The sequence below is a fragment of the Lonchura striata genome, chromosome 4, assembly GCF_046129695.1.
Source record: "Lonchura striata isolate bLonStr1 chromosome 4, bLonStr1.mat, whole genome shotgun sequence".
Classification (NCBI taxonomy): domain Eukaryota; kingdom Metazoa; phylum Chordata; class Aves; order Passeriformes; family Estrildidae; genus Lonchura; species Lonchura striata.
The window spans coordinates 13384955-13403310 of NC_134606.1; the positions used below are offsets into that span (position 1 = coordinate 13384955).

An 18356-nucleotide genomic window follows, 5' to 3' on the forward strand; every position below is an offset into this window, starting at 1 on the left:
ACTATAATCACTAGGCAAGAGTCTTTCTATTCAGGTTCTCATAATAACTCTAACCAAGCCTTTTTCAACTCTATCTCATATTGAAAAATTAGAGATCAAAAATGTAAAAACCCTTAAGCATTTCCATGGTGTCCAAAGAAACTAAAAACTAAAAAAAATAGATGTACATCAGAAAGGGGGAGAAGGAGATCTGCATATGGGCACACACAAGCCACTCAAGCTGTTGAAACTGCTGTCCACATCTACAAACTTAGCCATGATTTTAGTACCTGATTTTAGAAGACGTGGAGGAAACTACTTTTCAAAGTGCCTCAAAATGAAAAAGAAATATTTCTGTTTTCCACTTTTGTGAAGAAGCCAGTCAAAATATGAAAATATGACACTTAGAGCATGCTTGTATTCTTTGGTATAAAAGGTCTGTTAAATACTTACTTGCCCAAATATTTCTGGCACCCCCAAAGCTTGACCAGTGAAAACACCAATGCAAATGAAAATCGCTGTGACCTGACCCAGTGAACCACGGATTTCCTTAGGAGATATTTCACTCAAATACATGGGGAGGGCACTTAATGAAATGCCTACAAAAGAAGAACAAAACCCATACATTAAGTCAAAATATATTTATTATGTCAGGTATGCAACAAATTTGTATTGAAAGGAGCCTGAGTGATAATCCGCTCACAAGGGTGGCATAAAAATATGCAAGGAACAGAAGTCTATCCATACATAACATGAATTATTTTCCCTGCATCTCTAATTACTCTCACACCATTTAATAACTATGGAATTGATTATCTGTTACAGATCTACACCGGCGTGCTTAGGCTGCTTGTTGATATGGAGCACCAAAGGTTACTCAGAGATGAGAATCTCCAGGAGAACAGATTTTATGTTTTAAATTTGCTCATCCCAAAGCGAGCAAAATAATGTTAACACTGATGTGGGTAAGGGAAAAAAACCCAATGCATCGGTCAGACAGAGCAGATATTTTCACATGAAGTATTTTCACTGTAAACAGTATTAGCAGATGTTCCTCTCAATATAGGCTTATAGCTGCAATGAACTCTTCACAATAGGCATAAAATAAGATTTGGAATGCTATTTAAACCAAAAAACAGCACATGACCCTGGTCAGTACAATGGCAATGTTTGCACAGATCCAGAAAATTTGGTTGCTTGATGGTAATCTGGGATAAAAATTAGCAGAAACCCTTCCTTCTAGCTGCAAGATTATTCTGGTGCTGCAGTGCTTCCATGGTTTACTTTCAAACTGGGAAGACCATATTACTAGGAACAACTGGTGAAGTACCAAACCTTCCCTAGTCCTGCAGGTATTAACACGGGATCCAACAACTGCAAAACACAGCAAAAAGCAGTGTTAATAACAGAACACTCTCTCCAAGGCAAGGGGTTTTCATGGCATGGAAACAAATGCACTCCACCATGGCTGGAAGAGGAAAGGTGGGGAAACAACAGTGTTGTTAGCAGTGGTGAGCATCCATTTCAATGTCTCCTCCAAACAACAGATCCTCCAGCCCTTGGTGTGCCATTTTGTCCCAGTGAAATCAGTGTGGCTACAGCTAGTCCCTGGAACACATCTTTGATGTAAAGCAGATTCTGACCAGGGAAGAGAAGAAGGAGTGTGCACAAGCATCTCAGACGTGTAGAGTGTGGCCAAAGCTTACCTCCATCCACACCCATGATAACACGGCCCAGGATGAGCATTTCAAAGGAGCCCGCCAGCAAGGACAGGGACATCAACAGTGCAGCTGCCACTGCAAACACGTTTTTGAGCACCAGTGTGCATTTCCTAAAAGGCAAAGGCGGTTTAGGTAGAAACCAGCATCATGGCAGCTAAATCTAGTTCTATTAGAAACTAGTTTCTATTAGAAAATTTAACTAAGATTTATTCTTAAATATCTGTAAATAAAAAGTGCCTAACAAACACTGCCTCTTACATGTGTAGAGTTCTGACTAATGTGGATACAGTTTCAAACCTACAGCACAGTTTAAAAAAAAAACATAACATAGATAGCTAAAGAGCTGTACTTCAAAAGCACAGCAAGGAGCCAGCTTATGCATCCAAAAACCCAAGTGCCAGGCCTGAGGCCCTGCACATGAATATAAATAAGCGTACTCTGGATAGATCTGTATGGAGAACCCAAAGAATATTCTTCAAATAGCAAGAAGCTGATATAACTACAGGCACTTTAAAGTTACATAAAGTTCTTGACACTTCAAGAACTTCCCAACTGTGACATCATTTGTGTCATTATAATTCATCCTTGAATTCTTGATATTAAAACCATACATTGAGGAAAATTACTTCCTATTGTAGAGTTAGAAAAAACATTTAGGCTCATTCAAGTAATAAAAATCAACCCCTTTCTAAAAATTGTTTGAATTATACAAAATACAGGTTTACATATTTCTTCCCCTCTTCATTGTATAGCAGTTAAATCAAAAATTAATTTTTTTTCAAATAAAAGAAATACTCTTTATGGCAAATTATTATTTTGTTAAAAAACATGAACCAAATCACAAAAATGTATTTTAAAATTTTCAAAACATCTAACCTTTTCATTTACCAACAATCTATTTCCTTTTAGTTTTCATCTCTCAGAACTTTTTGCTTAAGTTTGAGGGATTAATTAAAAAGGAGTGACCAGGAAAAGTGTCTATCCCTTTCCTTTCTAGAGCAGGTGACAAACTGTACCACCAGTTCTAATTTTTTCAATATGTAAGTATCAAGAGGAAATTTCACACCCATTGAAAAAGTCACCCAACTTCTCACAACAGATGCATATGTTTTTTAAAGGAAATATTTTTAACACTTATATTTTTAATCATGCTTCCTGCCTTCTAGTGAGTTTTGAACGCTGAATGGATAACATGGCTTGAAGATAGAAAAATAAGGTACAATTCATTTAAAGTCTATACAACACAACCAACTGTTGTATAGAATCTGTTCTAAACTGTAACTGTTTAGAACAGATTTTTCAGATGGATATACACTCTGAGGTGGCTGAAGTGATACAAATAATGACAGATATGGAAAGAAAATGTTCATTCAGGTAAAAAAGTCTCATACATTCATCAGAAGATACTGCTTTTTCATCCTTTAATTTAAATAAAAACTACAAAATACATATTTTTTGTGAAAAAGTTGGCCAGCAAACCCTTATCCTATGCAGCTGAGAAAAGAAAAGCACAGCCTAACTAAACATGATAAAAACAAAGACTTTGGCAGAATGAAAAGGAAATGAAAACAAGAAAACAATTTATTTAGGGTGTTAGTATGGAAGGTAGTGTCTGTGGCAGGGTTTTGGAAGAGCTGGGGCTGCAGGGGTGGCTTTGTGGGGAGGTGGAGCGAGGGTGTAACAAGGTCAGTGGAGGAGAGGCTGAGCCAGGCCTGAGCAGGGACATCCCCAGAGGGACCATGGGTCCATGGGGACCCACACTGGGGCACAGGAGGAGTGAGGAGCAAGGAGTGGCACAGAGGAGCTGCTGCACACTCACCCCAGCCCCTTGCACGAGGCACTGAGTGTCACCACTGGCTGTGGTACCAAGAACAAGGAGAGGAGCCCAGTGTGATGCTCAGCCTCTCCCTTCTAGGGAGACCCTAGAAGTGACCTAAACAATCCCTTGAGCATATTGGTCTGAGTGCTCAGCTTAAACAACAGCAGACCTCTTCATTAGAAGAGGAGAATTTAAGAGTCAAAGCCATATCTGATCTTGGGAATAATGTTTATGTGGATGAAGGTTCCCTTTCAAAAAATTACATGTCTGTTGAAGTAAATAGAGCCTAGGAATCTAGGCTCAGTGATTTGGAATTTATGTTTCTAACCTTACAACAATATGATTCAAAAGTGTTCTGTTAAAGTCATACATTATTTCTGACTAGTGCTTTTAATCCCCCTTAGCTCATTATTCTGTGTCAGTGTAAATGGAGCTCAGCTTTATCATAGATACAACTCTCCAACCTACACTTGAGCAATTTAACAGCAAAGTATTTTATTGTTCTGTCAACACTTCACTGTGTGCTCCTCAATTACCATAATGACATGTCAGTCTGGGTTCCTAGACCAGACAAACACACTGCAGCAAACTCAAGAACCACTCTTAGGTGAGCAGCCTTTATTCCCACAGCCCCTTCCAATCTCTGCCCCAGCACTCATCCACTGTATCTGTAACAGAGGTGTTTTCATGGCTTACTGGAGATAAACATAATAAACAGGCAGAGTCTGCAAGTGAAAAGGTCTGCCCTGGAAACCTGACCAGCTCCAGTGGCAGTGGTGTATCTACGACAGAGATCAGCCAGCATTTTAACAAACCTGCACACAATGCTGTTCCACTCTTCACTGAAATTTCTAGCCTTCTCTGAAACCATTTTACTTCACTTTATTTTAATAAAGACTTAACAATATTTTGAGAATTAATCAGTCTGAGTCAGGCACAGTTTCATATTTCTAACAAGTAAAGCCAAATGTATGATTTGGCAGAAGAAATTGAAAACCTAAAAAACTAAATAATGTAACTATGGAAAATATTTAAAAATTGAAAACCAAGTGCTGAAGTGACAAAATAAATTCATGAAGAATACTGATTTGCTGTACGCATGAAATGGAAGAACCTGAAAATACATGGTTGAGATGAAAAATGACATATGGATAAGTTGGGAGAATGAAAAATAGACCTAGGAAAGTACAATCTAATGGAAATAGTCAAAATGTAAAACAGGAAAGTAAGAACAATGGAAGTTTACACTTATTTTTAAACCTCCATGATGATGTTCTCCTGTGATTTAACTGACTAAAAGATATTGAATAATATTGAATTTACAATTAAGAAAAATCCAAATAAGCAGTTATGATGAATGCCACAATTATGTTTTTTTTCATGCCCTTCTAAATATAGTTACATTATAAATTACATTTCAAATTCTATTTGAAAGACTGTATGACACAAAAATTTGACATAAATACCTAGATAATACCTGCAGCAAAAATGCAGACACACACCAATAAAAACATTCTGAAAATACTCATATTCTCTATGGTCAAGACTTAGTCAAATATTGCATTGTACAGTATGGATGGCATACCCCCTTCTTGGGGAAGGCCATACAGGAACTTCATCCTAGTCCAGTTCTTCAAACTGTTTTTTAAGTTGACACAAGGATTGAAAAAAGAGTACATTTTTATTACCATATGACAGCTAATGCTGTTAAAAAGCAAATTAAATATGTTGATAGCTTTGTTTGTTTACAGTAAGATACTCAGTAAACTCATGAAACAAGACTCTGCCAGTCCTTTGTGAAATCAGTTCTATTTTATGGTATTTTCCTTTGGCATACTTGCAAGTCACATTTCTTGACATCTCAACCCACTGCCCATTCAGAGCAAATGGCTTCTGTGACTCAAATGATGCACAGTAAGTTTTCAGAATTTAAAGATTTGTTTTGGTTTGGTTTGGTTTTTAATAGAAGTAAAAGCTTCTAGAGAGACTAAGTGAGAAACTACTTTACAAAATGCAAGCTTTATGAAACACTTACCTTCCAAAGAATTTCACAATTGGGGTAACAATAATGGCACCCACAAGGCCACCAATGGCAAAAATGGAAACTGTTATGGACCAGAGGAGTGTCAGCGTGCCTTCATCCATTGAGAAGCCATATCTCCTTTCCCAAGTTTCATTGTAAAACTTCTTGATATACTGAAAGAAAATACATCATAACAACATGTGAGGAAAAAAATCACACTTTAAGAATACAACTGAGAGAAACAGAATTAAAAACATAGAAAATCCCCAGCAGATTTCTTACAGGAATACTTCTTGCTCTTCTGTCTCCCTCCTCCAAAAACTGGGGCCTCATTTATAGATAAAACTACAATAAAACTAACTGAATCCGTCCAAGCATAAATACATATAACTACAAGGGGGTACCGAACCAGGTGGGGAAAAAACTCCACAGGTAGACAAGAATGCCCAGGACAAGGTCACTCTTCATCCTTTAACATGCCAAAGTTTACACTCTTCCTCTGCTTTCCTCTCATGAGCATAACCACAGGTTTTTGAAGGATGCTTTCTAACAACTTCCCTAATGTTCAATTAGACAAAGTTCTTAATCTTTTTAAAATTTAAGTTCTCATATCTCCAGGACAGCATTTTAACACAGTCTCTGTATTGCCTGCAGAGACATTTTCTGTTTACTTTCTCTTCATCCAAGCTTTCTTGCTTTTATGCTGCTCAAAACCAAGGAAATGCCACCATGGTTCCTGATACTCTGGTGAGGATACAGTACCAGGAAGCTGCAGTCACTACAGCAGAAGGGCAAAACACACTTGGGAAAAGCTCTCAAGATCTACAGTATCAAAAGTTTAATCTTGTATCTTTAATTACTTATTCCCAGTTTCTTCTCTGATTTTCTTCAGAATATAACAGCTCCTAAACTATCATGGGACAGGACCCAGCATAATAAGCCATTATATTTTTCCTGTTCAAACTAGAAACTTCAAATTTTACTCAAAATCTGGCCTTGGACTCATGAAATATTCTATTTGAGGGCTTTTAGTTTGAATCATCACCTCTCCATCTATAAAATACCTAAGAAGGGTGAAGGTAGAATATAAATTTTGTGTCTCCCATCTATCAAATTTCTAAACTTCTTGTGTCCTGAATTAAAAGGAGAACAGGATTATTTCTCCCATCCTATCTTAAACAGACAGGAAAAAATATTTAAAAATAATTTTTAAAATAAAAATAAAGAAGACAAGTAATTTTGGTGCTTGAATAATTTAGAAGTCTCACAGTAAGATTCTAAATGAATCTGCCATTAAATCAAGTATTAACATCTTAGTTCTTTAACACCAATACTCGGATTATATTTAGATTCAGACATCTTGTTGTCTATTTGAAATTAATTTCTGCTAGTAATGAATACTAAGAGAAAACGCTTTTAGAACACTATTAGCATTTCATGTTAATGATAATGGCTAAAAATAGTCTGTAAATTATTCTCCCCTTGTGTTATGACTAATTTTCTCAGCATAGCTTAGTTATTTACAAGGAGACATCAAATAACTGCAAATCTTCAAGAAAAGGAAGCACAAACTAAAACACTCACTAGCAACAGATAGATGGATGCTCTGACATGTACTAGCACCTCTCTCTGGACTCCCATTGCCAATAAATAGGAAGCTAATAAAACCCAGTGGTTTTCAGGAGAGATACATTAAACAAAACAAACCTGGTAGAAAGAAAATCCATTGGATTTGAATCCATTGAATTCTATGTAAAAGCTCCTTGGGTATTTTGATCAGGTGTCTCAATAACAAAAACGATACAAAAATTTTAGCCCCTAAACAAAGCCTAAAACAAATGGTGCCTGACTGATATCAGTATCTTATTTTCTCAACTGCCTCAGTTCATTATGATAGTAGTGCTGGGATGATAAAGAAAAGAGGAATACAAGGAATATATAAATATTTATATATATATGAACCTAATGGATATATTTTTAAAACAAGAGAAACATTTTCCTTGTCTTACCCATAGTTACAGGGGTCATTCACACACTTCTGAGCCAGCTGTCACAGCAGGCTGTGTTTGTGCCATAGGAACTCAGAGCTGCAGCCTCCTGCAGGAGAAGGGCAAGGGCTGCAGAGCAGAAAGTAGCAGGGACTTTGCTTCCCTCACAGAGCACAAAGCACATCATTGTTTCACAGGCATTGCCCACAATCAGTCCATGAAATGAACTGTAGAAATTCAGCTCAAAAGCAGACAGCTTCATCTTGTATTCAATTAAATCTTTTGTCTCCCTATTGTCAAATGCTCCCATATGTTTTTAATAAATTCTGGTAACTCTTTGAACAAGCCGATGCAAACTTGTAATTCTGGGTTTCTCAGTGGATCATACCTGTGATGGGCCATGCTCTTTCCCACAGAACTACAGGGCACTGAGTGGGAAGCAATCTCAGCTCTGAAAAGAGCTTATTTCCCCCTTGCAACAATCAGGAAGTTAGACTAACTCTGCCTCACGAGATGACCTGAAGTAAAGCCCACCAGTGGGAACTGAACTAGAATTCCCCTGTGGTTTGATGAGCTGACACAATTTGTGGCACTGAAAGGAAATGGACACAAGAATTTACATATAGTTCTTCAACACTTCAGTCTTAAATTAACTTCCTTCATCCCATCAGCTCCTGCTGACATCCTGCTGGCATGCTCAGTTCAAGGACCCATGGAAACATTCTGTGTTTTAGTCATAATCAAGCCTTTTTTTACTACTTCTCAAAAGATTGTACAGTCTTCCTCTGAGGCTAGAGGGCTTCAGCATCAAGAGGAATTGTACTGAAGTAAACAAGGGCAGAAGATGCCCAGCATCCTATGGAAAGAAGGACAATCTGACAATATCAGCTGTAAGCTGTATGTCACCACAAGAAATTACTCTTCCTAAGTTTATAAAAGGAACACAGCTTACAACTTGTAGGAATAATTGCACTCCCAGTATAACCTCTTACAAAGCTGCTTTTATGTACAGCTACAAGATGCTCAGCTTTGCTGTTTCTCAGTCATCTCACATCAGTATTCCCAAAGGGCCACATTGCAGCAGACTGATTTAGATGCAGAATAAAACAGATGGGGCAAAGGTTCCTTTTCTTGTGCTGCAAGAAGCACAGCTTTGATATGGCTCACTGTTGCCCACCATGGCTGTGACCTCAGCCTATGCTCCTCCCTTCATCCCTGCAGCTCCAGGGACAGGAAAGTGGTCTGTCATAGGCAAATGGATGCACACTAATCCTGGAGCTAGAGAGAGGGCCAAAGGACAGAGTGGTATTTTCTTCCTGAACTACACAGCTTCCTTGTCAGTAGTACTAGTCCTTAACTGTAGCCAATGCATGGCTTAACATGAATAAGAAAGTTATGAAGTTCTCAATCAAACACTGAATACCAAGGGAGACTTCATGCACACCTGTAATGGTATGACCAAAGCCATCAGCACAGTGCCCAGTTTCAGCAAAAAAGCCACACTAAAAATTTCAAACAAAATGAGACAATCCTGGAAGCATTATTAAGTACAAAACCTGGAATTTAGCATTTGTCACAGGGTTGCATCTTTAACCTCCCCACCCACACCACTGCAATCTATTGCATGATTCAAAGAGAACTTTCTGAGTGCTGCCAAGGAGCACATCCCATTATCCTTTCTTTCCCTTACTCCTGCAGAAAGTGACAGAAAGCTCTGACTACCAGGGCAGTCCATTTTTAAAATGGTACTTAAAAGTTTAAAAATTGGCCCATTCTCACTGCTCGATTGACAGCCCCAAGGCAGTGCAGGAAAGATTTTTCCATCAGGACAATCAATACCATTGCTCACAGAATTACAGCTTCCTGCTGATTTTTTCTAAGTTGGGTTTATCCTCTGATGACTGCAAGGTGAAGTGATGCCTGGACATGTCATGGTAACATCCAATTTATCCAGCCTTGAATAACCAATATATAAAATACAGGAACTTGAAGAAAACTCCCAGAAGTTATGAAGTGAGAAATTAAAAATTTCTCTAGGCTGAGTCTCTTCTTAGTCCTTTGGGTCAAGAGTTTCCCAAATAAAATCCACATATAGACCATAAAAATTAAAAAATGCTTTTTTTTGTTATTTGCATAAATTTTGCATCCATCTTTGATATGAAAAACCTGTTTAGGTGGAAATCTAGCCACATATTTTAATGGCAGATTTTCATACAGGAAGGAACTTCACTTTGGAAAGCAAGTATTTTGAGATGGATTGTCCACAATATTTTTCCCAATATCTACTAGATACTTTTCAAAATAATGTTGCTTAGAACTCCACTGAATTGCTTCCTTCTGTGCTTGACTGAATAGAGGGTCTCTAGACAGCCAGTGTAAAAACAAAATATTCAGATTTCCATTTGTAATAACTGATATTTTAATGAAATTGCCACAAATTTTGTATATTGATTTTGCAGTGCTCTATTCCTTAAATCTATCCCACATGTTGCAGCCAATATATGAAGAAGTTTAGAATTCAGAACCAAACAAGACATCATGACAAAACACAGAAGAGGAGGCCCATTAAGAGGAAACGAGAGGCAATTAAGAGGAAATCAGAGGCATTATTTATAATATCAGTACTGTGGGAATGAAATGTTGTGCAACCCTCTAGAACTGAATGACGTGAACAGAATTTGCTGAACACATGCATGCAGCTACTGAATACTCACCAGTCTGATATTAAAAATATCACATAAAATTGTGCAAGAAGATTCATGATTAGCCTGGACCCGGGAGAACGAGAAGCAAAGCATGTGCACCTGTTCACCTCAATAACAGCATTCAGCTCTCTGAGAGTTACTGAATTCATGTGAAAACCTCATGGGAAGCAGAAAGAAAGTTTTGGGCAAAGGAACGTTACTATATGAGGCTTAATCCCCTTCTAGTATGTAATCAGGAGTATAAAGGCAGGATGCTGAGGAGACAATAGCTGGACAAGGCTGCCCTCTACTGATGTGAATTTTCACTTTAGTCAGTCACTTACCCCTGAGGGAGCGTTCACCACCGACAGATTGTAACCGTAAAGAAAAGACGACCCAAAAGCACCAGTTAAGGAGGCTACAATAAGACTCCCAGACCAATTCTGAAAAACAAAGAAAAGATGAGGCCATTGTTAATACACTCAAAATTAATGTACCTTAGGTTGTAAACACTCCTTAGCTATCTTGCATAGCTCCTACAGGCAAATGTCCTTGCTGCAGAATAATAGCCTGAAACACTTCCCCTTGCTCAATCACATTATATTGGAAGTGACAGCATGTCACTTAACATCTATGGAGGCACAAGTGAACATTTGAACTCCTTTCAACCTCACAGAGTTCTGGTGCAAGCCTTCTAGCATCTCCCACACCAAAAAGTAATAAAATGCTGGGGAAGCATAATCTCAGCAAAGGAAACTGTTGACAGTATATTGCTAACACAGTGAAGTAAGGTATAACATATATGTGACACAACAGGTCTGTGGGTAGATCAGACTTGGCTGAAAACTCATGAGATGGTGTGCACACGCCCCCCTCCCCCCAAGGGATTAAAGAAATTGTGACCAGAAACATTAAAATTATGCCTACAAACTAGGTTTTCTAATCTGAATGCAAGTTTCCAACAGTAACTTTTTGCCACACACACTCTCCTGTGCCCTTTTTCCCAGTGGCACATCTGTACTTCTTCCTCCTCAGCTCTTCTCTCATCCTCCTCATACTTTTATTAGCCCAAATCCGCAATTTCTGCTTCCACATCAGCTGTTGAATAAAAGTTAGAACTGCTTTGATTTGAGAGATTTTGCATTTGCATTCCTTTTCCCCAGTGTTACTTTCTGCCATTCACTTCTCCTTCTGGGTCACAGAATGTGGCAGAAGAGATCATTCTCAGCCAAGAGACATTGAGGTTACTGTTTAGGTGGCTGGTCAATTGCAAATGTCATTGTGTAGATAATGAAAGACAACTCTGAATTTGTTAAAATTGATGTATTTTAAACACCTTTTCAATTTTAAAACCAGTTGTGATAAGAATATAGAATTTTAGGCAGAGTTCATTGCTATTTATGCCCAGCATCTTCATTCACTGAAGCCTCAATCCTTTCAAAAGGAGGAAGAGCTGCTTAAGCTCTTAAAAAACTCAGCTTCAGTTATATCACTCGCCACGCCACAACAGGTTAATGAGTGACTATATTCTGCACAGAGCTGCGTGTTCACTTTGGAAAACGCAGGTCCTGAGCATGAGGGAGGTTTGTGTAGCTGGCACACAGCATAGCTGCAGTGACAGTGGCCTGGAACGAGCTCCACCAGCCTTGTGGGCACAGCAGTGCAGGTGAGCACACCGTGGCCATGGGCATGTGCCAGAGCTCCTGTGCCACGCTGGTGTGACACACTCCTGTGTCACCCTGTGAGCTGTGGAGAAGGGATGAGACACCCAGGTGCCAGGGTGGGGAGCACAGTGTACAACCCAGCACGTGTGGGGTCTGCCACGCTTGTAGCTGCCAACTCTGAGCGTTCAAAATAAACCCTGCGGGACAGCTGAGTGTTTTTAACTTCTTCCACATGATGTGGGAACCTTTTAAGAGATTACACAGTTCATTAACCAGCCTGCTTTTGGTCAGGTCAGGAGGAAGTGCGCAGGGGGTGAAAAGCCTTGTGTAGGAAATATATCCCATTGAGATCATTACATAAGCCAAACACAATTTATTATTACAAGCCAGCTTCTTAAAATGAGCCTGCCACATGCACAGTTTGCACCATTATTTGTTAACAAAATGTAGAAACTTGACATAAGGCTTTATTTAACTTCTGATGATAACACTTCATATTGTGTGCTTATTATTTCTCTGCTATGCACAAGCATTCCTGCACTTAGAAGAAATTGTTACTACTCTGAATGAATGATGCTGGGGAAAATATTTCTTGTGGTCTACCAAAGGGTTCACAAGCAATAAGTGTGAGTTCCCAAGTGTTATGCAGTAATCTTGATGCAATATTTCTAAAGGACTCTAAAAACATTAGATACATCAGAAAAATACTACAAGAAAATTATTTGGAACATATAGCCTAATGGTTATTAAAAATCAATGAATGAACAAAAATTTCAGTACAAGCAAATTATATGCATGTGAGGCTAAGTGGAAGATACTGCAGGGCAAATCACAGAAGTGCATAGAAAATCTCACACTGTGATAACTGGGTTTAGAAACTTATTCAATGCAATGGATTTTTAAGTATACAGGCTGCTGTAGAAAACCTCAGACTCACTCAATTCAGAGGTTTTGGAATTTGGAACATGAACTTCAACTTCTCCACGGCCTGTCTCTTCATTCACAATTTTAAATATTTGCTGAGGTTTCAGCAACACCAGATAAAGACGAAAGCACAATGAAGCAAGAATGCAAAAAAAAAAAAAAAAACCAAAAAAAACCACCACCACCCAACTGTTGCTCGAAACAAAAATTTACCTTCTGGCAACACTAGTAAAAGGACAGGAAAGATAAACACAACCCCCAGTGTCTTTTAAAATGGCCAGGAAACAAGAAGGCAACCACGCCTCCTTCACAGGTGTTCCTTGGTTTCACGGTCGTGCGTCGCTGCTGTCAGCCCAGGGGCAGGAGCGTGTCCCCAGCACCACAGCAAGAAGAGCTCAGTCAGGAAAGCTGCATGTCAGTTCGCAGCAAAGACCTGCAGATACCCGAGGAGTGCTTACACGTGAAATCCCACATTTTTGGTCTAATCACAGATCCTAGTGCACTGTGGTCTGCAAATGCTTTTCTTAACTCCACTCCTTGTTCAGTATAGAGTGAAATATTTGTGCTGGCTACCATGAGTCTCAAGTTTTCTTTTCGGTTTTTTTTTTTTTTTTCATTTACTGCATGACAGTTTGCACTTCAGTTTTCAAAACACAGTTTAGCTATAGCCCCCTCCTCAGACTAAAATTAATCAATTGTTAATGGTGAACATTGCATTCCTGCATAAAGAAGTTTAATATTTTTAAACAGATCATGCTAATGGGCACAGGAAAGCTGGACTCTGGAGCACCACACTGGGGAGCCCCCGGTCCGGCGCGGGCCAGGCGCTCCCGGCAGGTGCCGCGGACCCGGCGCCCTCCGGCTGCTCTGCCCGGGGGCTGCGGGCGATGAACGGAAGCCTCCGTCCCTCTCCCCGTGGCTCTGCCCGTGCCCTGAGAGCTCGCCGCAGGATGGTCCTGGGGAGCAGCGAGGAAGCAGCAGCAGCGCCCTCGCCTCGCTCAGCCCTCGCCGTCCGGCGCTTCCCCGGCCTGGCACCCACCGGCCCCGCGCTGCCCCCCGCCCATCCTCCGGGGCCCGGCTCGGCGGCTGCCGTGTTTTTAGCTCTGCCCTGCGCCGGCACCAACAGCTTCCCGAGCGGAGAAGCGCTGCGCAGCCCGAGCTCCGCCGGCTCTCGGGAAGCCCGGGGCTGTTACTCCGGCTCCCGCAGCCTCCGTGCGCCACGCTCCCCACCACGCCAGAGAGGATCGAATCACCCCCTCTCCCGTTATTCTCCTCGAGGCGCGGGCATCACAGGCCGAGCTTCCTCGCCGCACCGGCGGGCTCGCTCCCGCTCCGCGCTAAGGGCTGCGGGCATTCCCGCAGCACGGAAAGCTGCCCCGCGCTACTTACGCCCCGGCGGGCGCGGCCGCCGCCCCCCGCTCCCCGCTCGACCAGCGCGTCCGCCTCGGGCTCCGCCGCTCCGTCCATGCCGCCGCCGCACGCGCGCAGCGGCCGCGCATCGCCGGGGCAGCGCGGGGCAGCGCGGGGCGCGGCCGCGGGGCGGCGGCGGCCGGGGGGCCGCGCCGGGCCTCGGGGGCGCCCTGGGCCCCGGCAGCCCTGCCCCTGTCCCTGCCCCTAACCCTGTCCTTCTCCCTGCCCCGCCCCTGCCCCTGTCCCTGCTCCTGCCCCTGCCCCTGCCCCTGTCCCTGCTCCTGTCCCTGTCCCTGTCCTTGTCCCTGTCCCTGCCCCTGCTCCTGTCCCTGCCCCTGTCCCTGTCCTTCTCCCTGCCCCGCCCCTGCCCCTGTCCCTGCCCCTGCCCCTGTCCCTGTCCCTGCTCCTGTCCCTGTCCTTGTCCCTGTCCCTGTCCCTGTCCCTGCTCCTGTCCCTGCCCCTGTCCCTGTCCTTCTCCCTGCCCCTGCCCCTGTCCTTGTCCCTGTCCCTGCTCCTGCCCCTGCCCCTGCCCGTCCCTTTTCCTGTCCCTGCCCCTGCTCTTGCCCCTGCCCTTGTCCCTGCCCCTAACCCTGTCCTTCTCCCTGCCCCTGCCCCTTCCCCTGCTCCTGCCCCTGTCCCTGCCCCTGTCCCTGTCCCTGTCCCTGTCCCTGTCCCTGCCCCTGTCCCTGTCCCTGCCCCTAACCCTGTCCTTGTCCCTGTCCCTGTCCCTGCCCCTGTCCCTGTCCCTGTCCCTTCCCCTGCCCTGGCCGCGCAGTGCGGCCGCGGGAGGACGCGGCTCTCGGAGGGGACAGAGCCGCTGCCCGGGGCTGCGGGCAGGACTCGAGCGATGGGGAACACGAGCTCGCTTCTGTGCGTGCTCGCACATCACTTAGGAGAAAGTGCCCGCCCGCCGCCGTGCCTGGGGCTGCCCGACAGGCCCCGTCCCCCCGCGGGGATTTACCCAGCGGAGCAGGTAGGGCAGGGGAATGTCACCCCTCGGTGCCCATCGCGGCCCCGCTGCTGAGTGGCAGCGGGGCTGGGGAACCACGGCTTGCAGGAGTCCCTGCCGCGGTCCCGACTGGAGATCTGGGCAGCCTTTCTGTGAGCAAGACAGACTAAGGCGGGGAAGTCTTCCCGTGTTACCTTGTAAAGGTACCACAAGACTTGTCGCCAACTAAGATGTCAAGGATGTTTCCACAGCCTTAGGACGTTTGTATCTTACATGCCACACTACTGCTGTGTTAAGGATGGGGATTAGACATGCCACCTGGGGAAGATAAAAGCTTTCAGCTATTATATTTGAAGGTACCTACTTGTACGCACAGAATTTTGAACTGCTAAGAGTTAAATGTCACGTTCTAGTTGGCAATGATGAGTATTAAGTTCATCTGGGAATTGTCCCCAAGTGACTGTTACTGATATTGGTGTAAATCTGAGCTGTTTTCACTTCTGGTATGTTACACACCCCAAAACTATCTTAGAGCTCTCAAAGACACAGTAAGTAATGCCATTGAGCTATGCAGGCTGGGAAACGGTTTATGATGCAGCAACTTCGAGGTGTCATTGGCTCAGATCAAGATGCCTGGTGTTTGAACAGAAAGCCAGATGCTACTCATGAATGTGTACAATTTGTACATGTTGATGGAAAATCTGGGCAACATTTCTCATCTCTTTGAATTGGTGTAAGAGTCAAAAAAAAAAAAAAAAAAAAAAGAAAAGATGAGTCAAGTTAGGAGAATCAAGCCCCTGGAATATACAGAGTGTATTTGAGATGAATTGGACCCCTGTGTTTTGTTTTGTTTAATGCTAAATAGCAGTGCAAGTAGTTCAGTTCATACTCAAATACAAATACCATGGCTACATGTGATTAATATGTACATAATTTCTCACATTAACACACTTACAATTTTGTACCCTTTCCAACCACTGTTGGATAGTTACTAAATATATGCTACTCAAAAAAAGAGAGTAAGTATTCATATAGATTCCAAATAATTATTTTATAATTATTTTCTGCCTCCAGTCTCCAATTAGCAAACAAATGCCTTGACAGAAGATTTGATGAATTCACTCACCACTTTTTTCTTTACTGCATTATTTTCTTTCGTCACGCTGTTGCTTTGCTGTTTGTTCTCCATTCTGTTACCTTGTGAAATAATAGCTGAGGAAGAAAAGAGGGAAAGTTGTGCTACTGTTCAGAAGGGAAAACACATACAGTCTCTTCAGTAGCCCTGCCGTCACTATTAATAGAGGGACATCAGACTTACTGCAACTACAAAAGAAGTTTAGTCAGTCAGGTTGAACTACATTACTATGGCTGGGTTGCAGCCAGGACACTTGGTTTAATTGTTGGTGTGATTCTAATGATTATTAGACCTATACTAGCTATGTCATTGTGCATTTGCAAAGGAGGAGCCCATTTATTTACTGTTCTGTCAAGAAAATTCTTGCCTGTATGTCACCATATGTACTTAAATAATGTTAAAGTGCATTTTAATCTTAATTTATGATGAAACTAAACTTGTTTCAGAGAGAATCTGATATTTACATGGTGCTTCATTGTATGATCTTGAGCAGTCTGCCAGTTTGTTCAGTTAATTTGGAACATGGATTATTCTGTTATTCTGCTTCAACATCTTGAGATGATAATACATTTCAAGATTTTGGCTTTCATGGCTATTATAGTAATGATAGATCCAGTCCTGAATACAAGTTGTCTTCCAGACAGGAGTCTACAAGACCACGAGACATAGGGAGTAACAGGCAGTTTGGTGAAGCAGCACACTGTATTTTTGAGGCCATCACACTTACAAGAGGCTTTCAGAATGAAACCACTCCTATGAGATATTGGCAGTACTGGGGTCATATATCAGATGGTTCCAAGCAATTAGTCTGAGCTTTTAAGTAAGAGAAACCACAGAGGTAACAACATCCTAGAAGCACTAAAGCCAGAAAAGTTACCTTCTTCCCTCTCTAGTTACCAGTGCAGTTAATACCAGCAACCTGCAAACAACCTCCTTTTCCTCTGCTTCAAGGGGCCTTAGGCAATTTCTGCTAAATTGTTCCTCAAAAAGAGCTTTCATGGAAATGTATTTCACTTTATAGGAGAGAGCCTTAGTCTCATCAAACAGTTCTCCCTCCCATGCCACATTTAACAAGTACATGAAAAATAATGTAATGACCTATTCACTGAAGCTCCCACATCCCATAGAGGTTTCATATATGGACACGGTAGATAATTAAATTAATGAAGGTTCTGACAGAGCACAAACAAAGCATCATCAAACTGGAATTTAAGAGCTGACAAGATAAAGAGTATATGGGTCATAGCACTGAAACAGAAACAACAAAGTCAGAAACAATCTTCTAATCATCTAAGGAGACATAACCTCACAGCTAAGCCAGTAGCAGGATAACTTGTGTCCACTTTCCCTCATTGAACTTATTTTTATGTGACTGAATATTTTTCAGAACATCTTTAAAACATTTTAAGCTTTATTTGTTGTATCTGGAAAGTTTAATTGCTAGCAATGCACCATCAGTGTAAGTGTTAAGATTGAGCTATCCTTCCTATATTTCAGGTAAACATCTTTTCCTTTATTAAGATATCAACGTGACTGTAGCAAAAGGAATGTTACCATATCCAGAACATTCTAGTTGATGCAAAAAATAAGAAATCTGGACTGGGGATGGAAGGGCTAGAGGGATAGATAGAAGTCACTGAAATCCTGCATGGATTTATCTATGTTAGTTTTGCATCTTACTGACCTGTGTGCAGGGAAAAGAAGCATGATTACAGCAAGCAAAAATCTGATCTTCAGATTGCAGAGTCTGACAAAATCTAAGGAAGTGATGATCCACTTAGGGGAATGAAATGCTCATATTTGGTCTGATGCTGCTGTCAGTCACTCACTGAAAAATTTTAGTCCATAATGTGAAAAAATATTCCTTCCCTCTGAAGTTCATATTGTTAGTACCAGGTAAAATTGCTGAAGTCGTTGATCCAAAGATATTAATTCAATATTTTTTGTTTGTCACAACAGATTAGATTTTTCTGCTCCATAGCTTGTACAGTTAGTCAGGAGGTGGCTCACAAATCAGGAAAGGCTCATTTATGTCAGGCCCAGGACATCTTCCATTTCAG

At 41.8% G+C, this 18356-nt stretch overlaps 1 protein-coding gene across 2 annotated transcripts in view; it reads right to left on the minus strand.

The window, feature by feature from the left end:
* SLC2A9 (solute carrier family 2 member 9) overlaps positions 1–14281 on the minus strand; it is a 79651-nt gene extending 65370 nt beyond the window's left edge. For both annotated transcript variants that reach the window (XM_021554339.3, XM_077782763.1), the window contains exons 1-5: positions 14192–14281; positions 10559–10657; positions 5555–5715; positions 1686–1810; positions 433–578 (exon numbers count right to left, since the gene is read on the minus strand). In XM_021554339.3, coding sequence (XP_021410014.2) covers positions 433–578; positions 1686–1810; positions 5555–5715; positions 10559–10657; positions 14192–14269 — 609 coding nt within the window. In that variant the 5' untranslated portion in view covers positions 14270–14281. The remainder of the gene's footprint in view (positions 1–432; positions 579–1685; positions 1811–5554; positions 5716–10558; positions 10658–14191) is intronic.
* Positions 14282–18356: the final 4075 nt, after the last annotated feature.